This window comes from Natator depressus, chromosome 1, assembly GCF_965152275.1.
Source record: "Natator depressus isolate rNatDep1 chromosome 1, rNatDep2.hap1, whole genome shotgun sequence".
Taxonomy (NCBI): domain Eukaryota; kingdom Metazoa; phylum Chordata; order Testudines; family Cheloniidae; genus Natator; species Natator depressus.
The window spans coordinates 17,838,728-17,853,108 of NC_134234.1; the positions used below are offsets into that span (position 1 = coordinate 17,838,728).

General features: G+C 43.4%; 1 protein-coding gene across 2 annotated transcripts in view; it reads right to left on the minus strand.

The window, feature by feature from the left end:
- The window catches only part of TENM4 (teneurin transmembrane protein 4), a 2,219,108-nt gene that overhangs the window by 246,319 nt on the left and 1,958,408 nt on the right, over nt 1–14,381 (minus strand). For both annotated transcript variants that reach the window (XM_074955672.1, XM_074955678.1), the window contains one exon: nt 4,847–5,099. In XM_074955672.1, coding sequence (XP_074811773.1) covers nt 4,847–5,099 — 253 coding nt within the window. The remainder of the gene's footprint in view (nt 1–4,846; nt 5,100–14,381) is intronic.

Here is a 14,381-nt window from a genome sequence, read left to right on the forward strand (position 1 = left end):
GAAAAAGAGGGAAGGAGGAGATGTGAAGAGGGGCTCCTCTTCCAGCAACATATGAAATTCTGATGGGTATAGTATTTGTAAGATTTAAGCACCTATACTTTGCATTTATGTTAGCTTTTGCATTAAACTCAACCTGTCCTCACCCAACCCTCCACTCTGAACATCCCTAGATAAGGTCATTAAAAAGCTGTACCCAGATCTGAATTCTGCAAATAGTCCCAATGTTATTAAAAATCAAAACCAAACACCTTCAAATTTGGGATGGGAGAGGTTTGCAATCCAGTGTTTTATACACATTTTCTAGCTTGTGCTGGTCTCTGTTTAAAAGATATAGCTTTCTCTTTATGTTATCTCTCTGTGCTGGCTAATGTGGAATTACAAAAATAGATATTCAACAGAAATACAGTTCCATTTTTGACATGAGATTATCACAATACCATATTTCTATACTTCAAAGGTCTTAATTCTTGGATTAATTGCTCTGGGATGGAATTTATTTGTTAAATGTTGAACTTTTTGTGGTTTACTTATTTATTATTCCACTAGTTGCTGATCTTTTTGATCCCTAAGTAGCTAGATTTTTGCAGTGGGAAGGAACTACACAGTTACTGTACATAGTAGGAAGAATTCTGCTCTCAAGTCTGAAGGACAAACCTGAACAATGGTGTCTGGTCTCTGAGAACTCTCACCGAAGTAAAGGGAAGATCTGTGGATGTCGGAGATGAGCCACACGTTACTAATACTCGATGCAGTGCAGTCTCTATTTATTATGTTGTTACTATTTCTACAAAATATCTATTATCCAAATAGTTTGTTTAGTGGGGGAACAATAATATCTTGATGATGACCTACTGAATTACTAATTTGTTATGCAGCATCAGCTCATAGAATCATTTACCTGTTTATAAAGGCAATATAATGCCCTTCCAGCTGACCTTTCAGAAGTTACATAACTGTGCAACAAATAATCTGTTTTCTATACAATGTCAATGTATAGTGTGATGACATCTAGGATAAAGTAACAATGACAGTAGTTTGTGAAGCAAGTGCAAGCCCTAACCTACATACAAAGACTTCTTCTTGTGAGTAAATTCTAGATGACCAGTCTGGCTAGGAGCAATAATATGAATTCCTCAATATGTCTATGACAGTTAAGTAATATGCAAATAAAACATACTGCTTCACACTTGGAGAGACATTCACCAGACCTATTATGGTGGAGCAGTATTGATGCTATAGTTAAGGATGTGTCAGAGTTTTCAGTTTAACAGGGGGCATAGTCTGGGCCCTAGATACCTAACAGACCACTTCTCTTTCTCTCCATGTATCACTGTAATTGTTAAGATTTCTGATGCTCGCTCTCTCTCTCTCATGGTCCATGGATTTGGACATCTAGGAGCGTGATGTTTTCACGGGAGGGCCTTTAACTCTGAGGTTACACCACTGATCCCACAAAGCCAGGTTATTATTTATTTTGGGTATGGCAGTAGGTGCCCAGAGACCCCAAGTAGATTTGGTGACCCCATTGTGCTATTCACTGTACATCCACAAAAGAAGACAAGACCTCTCCTCCAAAGGCCTTACAATCTAAATTAAGACAAGATGCAACAAGGAAGTGTAACATATAGCAAGAGGGAAGGGGCAGAGGAAAGCCATTATAATAACATGGTTACATAGGCTAACAATGTGCATAATTGGACAGCTGTAAATCAACTGAAAGGTGTTTTCCCCCACCTTCTCCTTTTTTTAAAATGAGTACAGTCTGCTAGACCTGAATACTGTTCGATTTAGCCATCATTTTTTGCTCAGTTTCTTCTAGGAGTTAGGGCCTTAGTTATATATTATGTACTCAAATCCTGAGATAATATGGAAGGAGCATATTTAAAAATAGGTTAGGCCCCCATAGATCCCTGATAGCTAAGGGCCTGATCCTGGAGTAACCTCACTGAAATCAAAGGGACTACTCATAGAAGGGCTGCAGAATTGGTCACAGAATAAGCTATGATGTACATTTCCTTAATAAAGAAACAACAGGTAAAGTTCACTGCCTGAGTGTATATGCACCAGAGTTGGTACCCTAATAAAATTATTGCAACCGTGGCCAAGTCACATTTACAGTACTAACATGTAATTTTGTCCTAATCTTTTAGGGCCAGCTTCTTAGTTGGGTCTTAATCAGTCAGTCCCTGAGAAATCAATTAGACTGAAATGCCATAAAAATGTTAAATTGGGACATAATTTGCAGTTCAGAGGTGCCTGCGAACATGGCTCTTACCCAGATAGATCAAAATATGCACCTGCTTTTAAAAACAATGTTCTCAGCAGTGCTGCTTTGGTGACGCAACTGAGCAGATTCTGCCCTAGAGTGGATGCACACAGCTCCCATTGATCTCAATGAGAGTCCATGAATGCAATGGACTGACAAATTTGGCCCTTAGCTTGGTTTTGGGATCTAGTAAATGTTGTTTTCTGTCTGGAATCTATCCTGGTGGTTTGTTCATCCCAACTGAGGCAGTTAAGTGAATTTATATACCCCAGTTTAGCTCCAGAAGACACGTCCTCAAGCCTAGGGAGGGGAAGAAACAGATATCAAGGTTGGGACCAAAGAGGGGCTCCAGTGGATCTCTCCTTGGGCAAAGGGAATGGTAGAATGCAATCTCTGAAGAACGAGGAGGTAATTCTGCAAGCTGAACAGGAGTAGAGGCATCTGTTATCAGGGGAAGTCTTGAGTCAAAACTGCTGAGGAGGCCCAGGTGTGAGGAAGTGGGGTTGAGGAACTATAATGAGCCCCAGCTTAGAAGCAAACAGATATGGTGGGGAAGGCAGAGAATTGGTTAATTGGAAAAATTGTGTGCATGTTTGTTTGTGATAGACAGTGTGTGTTAGGGCATGTCTACACAGTGAGATAGTGTGCAGCAAGCTGGGGTGTAAACAAAGCACACTAACTGGCCATGTGGACCCTGCTACTACACACTAAAAGTTCCCTACGGCACTTTGATCTACTCTCCTTTGAAATAAAAGTCGACCAAAGAACACTACGGAACTTTCACTGTGTGGTATCAGGGCCCACACAACCAATTAGTGTGCAGCAGGCTAGCATGTTGTGGATTTATACTCCAGCTTGCCATGCACTAACTCACTGTCTAGACAAGCCCTTAGTGTGAGTGCAGGCACATATTCAGGATTCATTGTATGTGGGTGTGTCTATGCGAGAAAGACTGGGTGTGTTCAGGTGTGTGTGTTTTCACTTTTTCTCACCGGTGTCTCTCTTCCCACTGTGAACACAAGCAGTGGGAAAGGGGCAAGAGAGCTGGCAGCCTCATCTCTTATTCAAAAGCTGCAGCAGCAAAATATCAAGAGCAGGTGAGAGGAAGGTCTAATCAGCCTGGTATTAAATAATGCCAGCGAGCATCCTTTTCATTATCCAAGTAGTTACGGGTGTATAGCATATCCTGCAGGGGAATACGACAGGGAGTATGAACAACCATCAGGGGATACTATTATTAATTCAGTCATATCCAGAATGTCCAGCAAAATCACAGAGAGTCAAAGGGTATGGATCAACCTAAGACTATTTGGGGTCAAATGGTAAGTGTCTATATGCATTATAGACAGATCTGACCCTCATTTTAGCGTTCTTGTTACTCTGTGAAGAAGCCCTTCTTAAACTGAATTCATAAAGGTTTATGTTTGTGGTTCTTCAAGCAAAGAGTGGGTAATTTTACACATTATCCATTGTGTGTACTGTCTTAGGACAAGGTATGAGCACATCTGTTACCAGGTACCACACAGATCTACAGACCATTTCTAATGTATAGAAAGTTTATTTCTTCATAAATATGAAACTTTAATACTGTCTAGATGTAAATCCAAATAAGACCACCTGCCATCACTTCCACGAAACTGGGTGCTTTCATTCTTAGACCTTTGAGAGATTTGCTGAAATCTTAGTCAATTTTCGGAGGAAAAAACATTTTAAATGGAGCAAGTTCCTCAGGATAAATAAGGACGATACTGAGACATACAATTATCCAGTACCAGAAAGGCAGGAGACACATGGAAAAGAACACGAGAAGTTAATGGAAGCAATATTAATTGACTCATGTGCCACCATTCAGCGTTCCATACTGCTTGAAGCAATACTGGAGGATAGTAAAATGCAGCAACATATTCCCCCCTTTCTGATTAGGTCTAACAAGATCAACCTTTCCTGCATTATATATTACAATTATATCTGCTGGATGAGGCACTGCTAGAAGGCTAAATCTTTTCAATATATTGACTGATTTCAGTTTCATAAATAGGATATTGATTTATCCCACCACATAAGAAGAAAATACATTAAGAATAAACATTTTTAATCTATGATTCTGGTTTTAATTTTAAATGGGGGAAAAAAACTTATAAGCGACTGTTAATACTAATGATATTTTTAGTATATGGAAGCAGAGCAATTTTCTCTTCTCTTAGTCCGAATAAAAGACAGGAGGAATGATACATACAACTTGGAATGCATAAATTAAACATCAGTTCACAAACTGAACCGGTGGCTAAACAGACATATTTTTCCATGTATACTGTGTTGTTCTAGCCATGTTGGTCCCATGATATTAGAGTGGGTGAGGTAATCTCATCTACTCAACCTACTTCTGTTGGTGAGACACATAAGCTTTTGAACTTACACAGACCTGAAGAAAAGCTCTGTATAAGCATGGAAGTTCATCTCTCACCACCAGAAGTTGGTCCAAAAAATATTACCTCACCCACCTTGTCTCTCTACTATTTTTCTATGGCATACACTAAGCTGAATATAGAATACTGTAAATAACTAAAAAAAAAACCCTACCTAGTCTCCAGTGGGATGTTGCTGTTGAGTAACCAGTTGTCCTGAGCATGGGCTGGCTCTTGGGTGCTGGCAGGGTGCTCTCCAGAAAGAGAGTGGTCAGTAGGAGCAGGGCTGGGGTTGCTACGTGGCGTGAAGTTCCCTCTGTTTAGGGAGTTGATTGAGGCTGCTTGATGCTGATTTGGCGTGTGAGCGTGTGGTAGTGGAGGTGGAGGAGTTCGAAGTCTTGAATGGTTCTGAAGACCTGGAGGATGATCTAAAACATAAGTAAGTATTTGTAAGGTTTAGGACTCCAGCCAATGTTCATTTCGCACAAGCAGTTCAAAGAAGTATGAAGACTAAGGGTATGTCTACCCAACAATTAAACACCCGTGGCTGGCCGGGGTCAGCTGACTCAGGCTCGCGGGGCTTTGGCTGTGGGGCTGTAAATTGCTGTGTAGATGTCTGACCTTGGCTGGAGCCCAAGCTTTGCCTGCCCCCACCCCGGTCGCAGCGTCTCAGAGCTTGGGCTCCTGCCAAGCCTGAACATCTACACAGCTCCGTGAGCCCGCAGTCATGCCGTGGGTCTTTTATTCCAGTGCAGACATACCGTTGAAGACCACAGACACGAAATCAAACTCAAAAGACAAACATGGTCCTGTTCAATAACTTCTAATGAAACATACAATACTTATATAAAGTGAACAGCAGAACATACATTTCATACAAGAATGTTATAAAGGCTTAGAACACTGCAAGAGGTCTGTTCCTATCATCGAATTAGTTCTGACTCACAACTGCAGGTGTAATTGCCATCTTTGTAGTGATGCTGATTTATGATACAGCATGCAAAATATAACCAGCCTAGGTAAATAAAGCAAGGTAAATACACTTTTCATTGAAGTTTGTTCTCATTGCTTTGCCTGAATTCTCCAAGTATCTAACCGGACCAGAAGATAGGGGTAAAAGATAGTAGAGTTCATTCGGGATTTCAAGAAAGGCATAAGACTGTATCGATACACAATTTACAAATGTAGACAGCATAAAAGGAGGGAGAACTACTGAAACGGAATACAAAAAGGCTTGGGGCATAGATATAGAAGGTGTCAGTGAAATGAAACAGTTAAGGATGAGGATAGGAAAGAAGGGTGGTACTGGGGCCGTGTTAAGGCTACTTAGATAATTTATTTTGCCCATCTTTTCCGGGAAATTAAGAAAAAAGTAAAACCTGCTAATGGATCTTGTGGGAGATGGATAGTTCGGGGTACTTGGTAATGAGATACAGAATGCTTAACCTCTACATCACTGGTTTCAACAGGTTAACGACTGCAAGTCATCAACATATCATAATTGTATGGTGGCCTATGAGAAATGAGATGGTCATCTTAGCTCAGATCTTGCTAGCCAGGTGTCCATATCACGCAAAAATACCAAAAATGCCATTAATTCATGGTCTCGGAGAGTTCAAGGACTGAATAGCCATGGAAACCTGGACATGGTACTTCTAGGTTGTCACTGAAGCGCAGGGCAAGGCAATGAAGAGGAGAACTCTTGCTCAGTAACAGACACTAGGCTCTTTACAGCAGGGACCTTTTCTTGTGTTCTATGTTTAAAATAATAATGGCCATACTGGGTCAGACCAGTGATCCCTTTAGCCCAGCACCCGGTGTTCTAGCAGTGGCCAATGCCAGGTGCTTCAGAGGGAATGAACAGAAGAGGCAATCTTTGAGTGATCATTTGTATAGCGGCTAGCACGATGGGGTCCTATTCCACAACTGGAGCTCCTAGGCATTATATAACATGAATAAAAAAATAATAATAAGTCTGATAGATGAAGTTCTCATCTCATTTGTACACTGAATTTGTTGAGCCTCTTCCAGTCTGGGTTAACAGGCTGCTCCTTTTCACCATTTCAATACTGACAGATGAATATTTCCAATGGCTGGATTTTGGCTATAAGGCTGCTCCCTCCTATAGTAATCACTTGACATTGAAGACTTATTAGACACTAGTAAAGTGTCTACCAAATTTGCAGTTAACCCCTGTCTAATAATACAGATCATTCAATGGAATCATAGAATCATAGAACATCGGGGTTGGAAGGGACCTCAGGAGGTCATCTAGTCCAACCCCTTGCTCAAAGCAGGACCAACACCAACTAAATCATCCCAGTCAGGGCTTTGTCAAGCCTGACCTTAAAAACTTCCAAGGAAGGAGATTCCACCACCTCCCTAGGTAACCCATTCCAGCGTTTCACCACCCTCCTAGTCAAAAAGTTTTTCCTAATATCCAACCTAAACCGCCCCCACTGCAACTTGAGACCATTACTCCTCGTTCTGTCATCTGCTACCACTGAGAACAGTCTAGAGCCATCCTCTTTGGAACCCCCTTTCAGGTAGTTGAAAGCAGCTATCAAATCCTCAGCCTCTCCTCATAAGTCATGTGTTCCAGTCCCCCAATCAATTTTGTTGCCCTCCGCTGGACGCTTTCCAATTTTTTCACATCCTTCTTGTAGTGTGGGGCCCAAAACTGGACACAGTACTCCAGATAAGGCCTCACCAATGCCGAATAGAGGGGAACGATCACGTCCCTCGATCTGCTGGCAATGCCCCTACTTATACATCCCAAAATGCCATTGGCCTTCTTGGCAACAATGGCACACTGGTGACTCATATCCAGCTTCTCGTTCACTGTAACCCCTAGGTCCTTTTCTGCAGAACTGCTGCCTAGCCATTCGGTCCCTAGTCTGTAGCGGTGCATGGGATTCTTCCATCCTAAGAGCAGGACTCTGCACTTGTCCTTGTTGAACTTCATCAGATTTCTTTTGGCCCAATCTTCTAATTTTTCTAGGGCCCTCTGTATCCTATCCCTACCCTCCAGCGTTTCTACTTCTCCTCCCAGTTTAGTGGATAAACCTTCTGATAGAATATTTCACGGGTCCTGAGGTGAGAGGTTTAGGGTAGATGGAAGGGAACAGGGGACCTTAGAGACAGGCATAACGGCTGTGAGTAGAAAGTCCTACATAGTCGTTCCAAGAGCTATAGGGATGAGCTCCAGCTTCTCTAGCTAAGTTTTGTAAAGGACTTTGGGAATAAGAGGGACCATTTCTATACAAGGTTCTCGGATTGAGAGGCCATTAACTGCCCAAGCTTTGGGTTCCTAGTACCTAATAGGTCTTCAAAGGAGTGTTGGCCAGATTCATAATGAGCACCCATATCTGGTGTGCCCAAGAATGGCAGATCAGAATGAACAAAGTCTCATTGCATTATGACAGGTTTCAGAGTAACAGCCGTGTTAGTCTGTATTCGCAAAAAGAAAAGGAGTACTTGTGGCACCTTAGAGACTAACCAATTTATTTGAGCATAAGCTTTCGTGAGCTACAGCTCACTTCATCTGATGCATACTGTGGAAAGTGTAGAAGATCTTTTTATACACACAAAGCATGAAAAAATACCTCCCCCCACCCCACTCTCCTGCTGGTAATAGCTTATCTAAAGTGATCACTCTCCTTACAATGTGTATGATAATCAAGGTGGGCCATTTCCAGCACAAATCCAGGGTTTAACAAGAATGTCTGGGGGCGCGGTAGGAAAAAACAAGGGGAAATAGGTTACCTTGCATATGACTTAGCCACTCCCAGTCTCTATTCAAGCCTAAGTTCATTGTATCCAATTTGCAAATGAATTCCAATTCAACAGTCTCTCGCTGGAGTCTGGTTTTGAAGTTTTTTTGTTGTAATATCGCAACTTTCATGTCTGTAATCGCGTGACCAGAGAGATTGAAGTGTTCTCCGACTGGTTTATGAATGTTATAATTCTTGACATCTGATTTGTGTCCATTTATTCTTCTACGTAGAGACTGTCCAGTTTGACCAATGTACATGGCAGAGGGGCATTGCTGGCACATGATGGCATATATCACATTGGTGGATGTGCAGGTGAACGAGCCTCTGATAGTGTGGCTGATGTTGTTAGGCCCTGTGATGGTGTCCCCTGAATAGATATGTGGGCACAGTTGGCAATGGGCTTTGTTGCAAGGATAGGTTCCTGGGTTAGTGGTTCTGTTGTGTGGTATGTGGTTGCTAGTGAGTATTCGCTTCAGGTTGGGGGGCTGTCTGTAGGCAAGGACTGGCCTGTCTCCCAAGATTTGTGAGAGTGTTGGGTCATCCTTCAGGATAGGTTGTAGATCCTTAATAATGCGTTGGAGGGGTTTTAGTTGGGGGCTGAAGGTGATGGCTAGTGGCGTTCTGTTATTTTCTTTGTTAGGCCTGTCCTGTAGTAGGTGACTTCTGGGAACTCTTCTGGCTCTGTCAATCTGTTTCTTCACTTCCGCAGGAGGGTATTGTAGTTGTAGTTGCGATATTACAACAAAAAAACTTCAAAACCGGACTCCAGCGAGAGACTGTTGAATTGGAATTCATTTGCAAATTGGATACAATGAACTTAGGCTTGAATAGAGACTGGGAGTGGCTAAGTCATTATGCAAGGTAACCTATTTCCCCTTGTTTTTTCCTACCCCCCCCCCAGACGTTCTTATTAAACCCTGGATTTGTGCTGGAAATGGCCCATCTTGATTATCATACACATTGTAAGGAGAGTGATCACTTTAGATAAGCTATTACCAGCAGGAGAGTGGGGTGGGAGGAGGTATTTTTTCATGCTTTGTGTGTACATAAAAAGATCTTCTACACTTTCCACAGTATGCATCCGATGAAGTGAGCTGTAGCTCATGAAAGCTTATGCTCAAATAAATTGGTTAGTCTCTAAGGTGCCACAAGTCCTCCTTTTCTCATTGCATTATCACTCCCTGAAAGGGAGATCCTTGTAGCTGAGCCTATCTGTCTGCTGGTTCAGGAGTGGAACGCAAGACTAGCCTGCAGGTGCAGTTCTGCCCAAAATAGCAACGTCTCTGCAACTTCTGCCAGATTCCAGTTGTGGATACCTCCCTAGCTCTGGATATCTCCCTACCTACAAAGCTGCATTTTACCTGGTCCTTGGATGCTAAAAAGGCTCTGCACAAAGCCACTGAAGACATTCTGAAGTCTGTCCTGAACCATGTATCCTCAGCTGACTGGGAGATAAAGGATGTAACCTAGCGTCTCCCGCTGGCTTCCAGTGTAATTGCCATAAACTGGAGATTAATTAAGAGCAACACTGATAAACACAGAGATGTCAAACTCTCCACATCAGATAAATTCTGACACCAAAGTCACCAATCTTGGGGTTCTGCGGAATAGTAAAGCCAGCATAATTTGTCTGGAGTGGTAATGGACCCAAGGGACCAGTTACATTAATGAGGATCTGATAACCCAGGAGACGTAGACCTTCTTGGGCTGTAGATTGGGGAGATAACCTAATTTTATTTTCCAGATGTCCTGTTTTAGAGATATGCTCCTCTGATGGAAGGACTGTCACAAACTTGGTGTTGAAGAGGGCTCCTAAATATATTAGCTGTTGATACAAAATTGTGAATGAGTCCTGTGTTGGATTCAGAGTCCTTTATTTTCATTAGATTTGGCAAGACTGGCAAAGGACTGAAGTGGTTCCTAGACAGGGACTAGGAGAACTCCAAGGTATATTACAAAAAGCACCAAGACCTGTGATTAGAAAGCAGAGGCTTCTGCCAGAGGTGATGGATCACCTAAGTCTCTTGCATCAAAAAATGTTCTTTCCGAGGAGCACCTCTGAAACCTGGATGAGAACCTTGACTTTAGGTCAGAAGCAATGAATGTTGTTACAGTCTCTCTGAGTTGACCCCCTTAAGCTTATTTAGATTCCTTTAGACTCATACGACTACATTCAAAGGTGATGAATGAGATCTCCACAGGCATCATTACATTAACTCATAATCCCTTATCACTGCTTCTTCTTCTTCTTCGATTCCAATCCACCAGGCTGATGATGGGGCCGAATTAAGTCTTTCCACCACTTTCTAACTTGAACAAGCCTCACTGCTTCATTCATATTTAAACCTTTTTGTTCTACATCATTCTTCACTGTATCTATCCAATGCATCCTTGTTCTCCTCTATTTCTAGGTCCTTGCACTCTGGTGTGTACTGCCATATATGGTATCCCTTTGGGATCTATTATTGATATCTGTCAAAACCATCATAGTCATCTTTCTTGAATATTCTCTAACAACTTTAATTCTTGCCCACATCATTTTCTCATCTCTTCATTTTTTTTCAGTCTTGAAACTCTCACTATTCCCCAAGCCCAGTTCATGTCTGCAATCATAATCTTTCATTCGTTGATTTCCGTCATATTCTAGCATTCCAACCCACGCAGCTGTATTGACAGAACAACTGTCTCATATATAAGGCCCTAGCTGAATCAGGGGATGACTGTCAAATGATTTCGGCTGAGTTGCGGATAAGACATGGAAAATCACGTAAAAGTAATAATGGACCTTTATTAATTATGGTAATTTGGAAAAGCCAGAGAAGACATATTTGTTTAAGAAAAATTTACTGGAACAATATAAACATTCATGTATTATGTTATGACTGCTAATTTTTTTGATAACCAGACATTTTGCTGCAACTATATTACAGTCATTAATGCGCAGGCCTGAGAGCCAGAGCCCCGGCCGCCCACGGGGCTGAGAACCGGAACCCCAGCTGCCGCAGGACTGAGAGCCGGAGTCCCGGCCGCACATGGGACTGAGAGGCGGAGCCCCAGCCGCACGTGGGCCTGAGAGCCGGAGCTCCAGCCGCACACGGGCCTGAAAGCAGGAGCCCCGGCCGGACGTGGGGCTGAGAGCCGGAGCCCCGGCCGCCCGCGGGGCTGAGAGCTGGAGCCCCAGCCGCCCGCGGGGCTGAGAGCCGGAGCCCCAGCCGCCCGCGGGGCTGAGAGCCGGAGCCCCAGCCGCCCATGGGGCTGAGAACCGGAACCCCAGCTGCCCGCGGGACTGAGAGCCGGAGTCCCGGCCGCACATGGGCCTGAGAGACGGAGCCCCAGCTGCACGTGGGCCTGAGAGCCGGAGCTCCGGCCACACACGGGCCTGAAAGCAGGAGCCCCAGCCGGACGCGGGGCTGAGAGCCGGAGCCCCAGCCGCCCGCGGGGCTGAGAGCCAGAGCCCCAGCCACCCGCGGGGCTGAGAGCCGGAGCCCCAGCCGCCCGCGGGGCTGAGAGCCAGAACCCCAGCCGCCCGCGGGGCTGAGAGCCAGAGCCCCGGCCGCCCGCGGGGCTGAGAGCTGGAGCCCCGGCTGCCCACGGGGTTGACAACAGGCACCCCAGATTCCTGCAGGTCTGACAGCCCAAGCCCTGCCATCCACAGGGCCGACAGCTGCCCGGGGCTGACAGCCCAAGCCCTGCCACTGTCAGCTCAGATAAATGAGTTTCTACTGTACTAATGGGGAAAAAAGTGTGTTGCAAACCTCAGAATGTATGCAAAATTGTGGACTGTGCAAAGTAAGCTAATTAAAATAAAAATTGCAGTGGAAACCTAATATTGTGGGTTCCGCAGTATCGCAAATTAAGCAGAGCCTTACTAATATATATGCTTTTTGTTTTCATTGAAATGTCTTTATCATTCCAGCTCTTGCAGAGTTTTTTGAATGCAGAAGGAGCTAGTCCAATTCTTCTTTTTATGCCATCTTCACAATTCTCATTCTTTGATACTAGTCCTTCAAGCCAGCTTTCCCAGTCTACCTTGTCAAAGTTATAATACTCTGTAAATCTCCTTGGTTGAATTCTTACTACTAATTACAAACAACTTTACCAATGTGTCAGGGAGTTTTAAGCTGGCCTAACATATATACGGATAAGTCAGATGCAAGAGTAAGTTGAAGTAGTTGCCCCTATTTTAACTTATACTTTTTTCCAGATCCTCAGCATGTAAAAGTTAAGCCAACTTGTGTTCCTAACACATGGGTAGAGTGGGTATAAATAGGTCTGGGGAGTTTAATTGAGTGTAAGGGAATCTGACTTATCCTTAAACTCACCCAAAACTGGTAACTCCACAACTAGATCTTCAGCCAGGGCCTGGCTGTCCCACATGACTCTCCGCATCATGAGGAATTTTTCTAGGAAAGGGAAGGTCCATGGTCCTGGCTAGTTTGCCATCCAGGTATAAAAGAAGGAGGGGCTGAAGAAGAACAGATGCAAACCAGGCCTGAGTCAAGTCCTGTAGTACCATGCAGACTGGACCATCAGAGCATGCTGTGAGCCTGGTAGATCTTGGGGAATCCCACTTGTTTACAGTGCTGGGAATGGGTTGGCTGTAAAGGGCGCCAGAAAAACTGCGTCTCTGATTTAGAAAACCCAGAGACATAGCCTAGCAACTTTTCTCCCACTCCTTCCTCTTGGGAAGAGGCAGCCTCCTTTTTATCTGCAGCAGAAGAACATGTCCAATTTACTGAGAGGTAGAAGGAAGACAGGAATGCGTGCAAGGTGCATGCCAACAGATGCAGTCTTGGGAGCCAAAAATCCAGCCTGCAGGAGAATCCATTTACTTAAGAATACAAGGTGACAAGGAACAGCCTATTAGTCCCAGACTGGGGGAGAGAAACATAAATAGAGGACTTCTGTTTCTAGGGCTCTCAATCTAGCACCTTTCAGAAGAACTTTCCAAGCAAGGGTCAACATACCAAGGGATTCCAAGTCCAGTTATTCCAGTTTTCATTACAAATGATGGCTGGCATTTATGGAAAGGTGCAGGAGGCAGAGGAGGACAAACAGGTGAATCCTGGTATGCACAATGTGTCTTTTGTAACGTTCCTCTGGTATTGGCTGACTCTTTCTATTGGAGACATTAATTTAAGACTCTGAGTCAGAGCCTATTTCTAAAAAGCTGCTATGTAAATTCCAATTTACACCCTTTTATTGCAGACACATCGCAGATGCTATTATGGATAATGCCTTTGAACCAAGTAAAAATGTGACATTTTTGTTCTCTATTTGCATACCCTCTGTGATTTCTTTGCTAAGTAAAGACAGCACATTTGTCTAACTCTTGTCTGTGTGATTTTTCACGGGATTTTATAGCTTACGTTCCTTTTTCTGACAGCCAGGTACCTTTTCCCCCCAGAAAAGTCTTAATTTTATTCATATACAAATTCTGAACACTTATGTCATGTCTGAGCATTACTGAATTCGATATACCTTGACTAGGATCACAGCCTATTTCTCTTGCCTTATAATCTTTTTTTTTCTCTTCTCAAATTGGAGACATTAACAAAAAATATATCTGTAGAAAAAATAGGCTGTGAAATCCTGGTAATGAAAATCACCGCAGGTGAGGAAGACTTTTGGATGAGACACAAAATCAAGGGTCTGACCACCTGTGATCATTAAAGATCCCCTGCATTTGCTAGGGTACGAGAGTCCTGACCAAATTCCCATGTAAGAAACTAGGGCTGGTCTACACTAAAAAGTTAGGTTGGCTTAACTAAATCACCCTGTGTGATGTAACTAAGCTGACTTAAGCCCCTGTTTAGACACTGCTAGGTCAACGGAAGAATTCTTCCATCAGCCTAGCTACCACCTCTCAGAGAGGTGGATTTACTACAGTGACAAAAGAACCCCTTTCATCGCTGTAGTAAGTGCTGCAGTTGT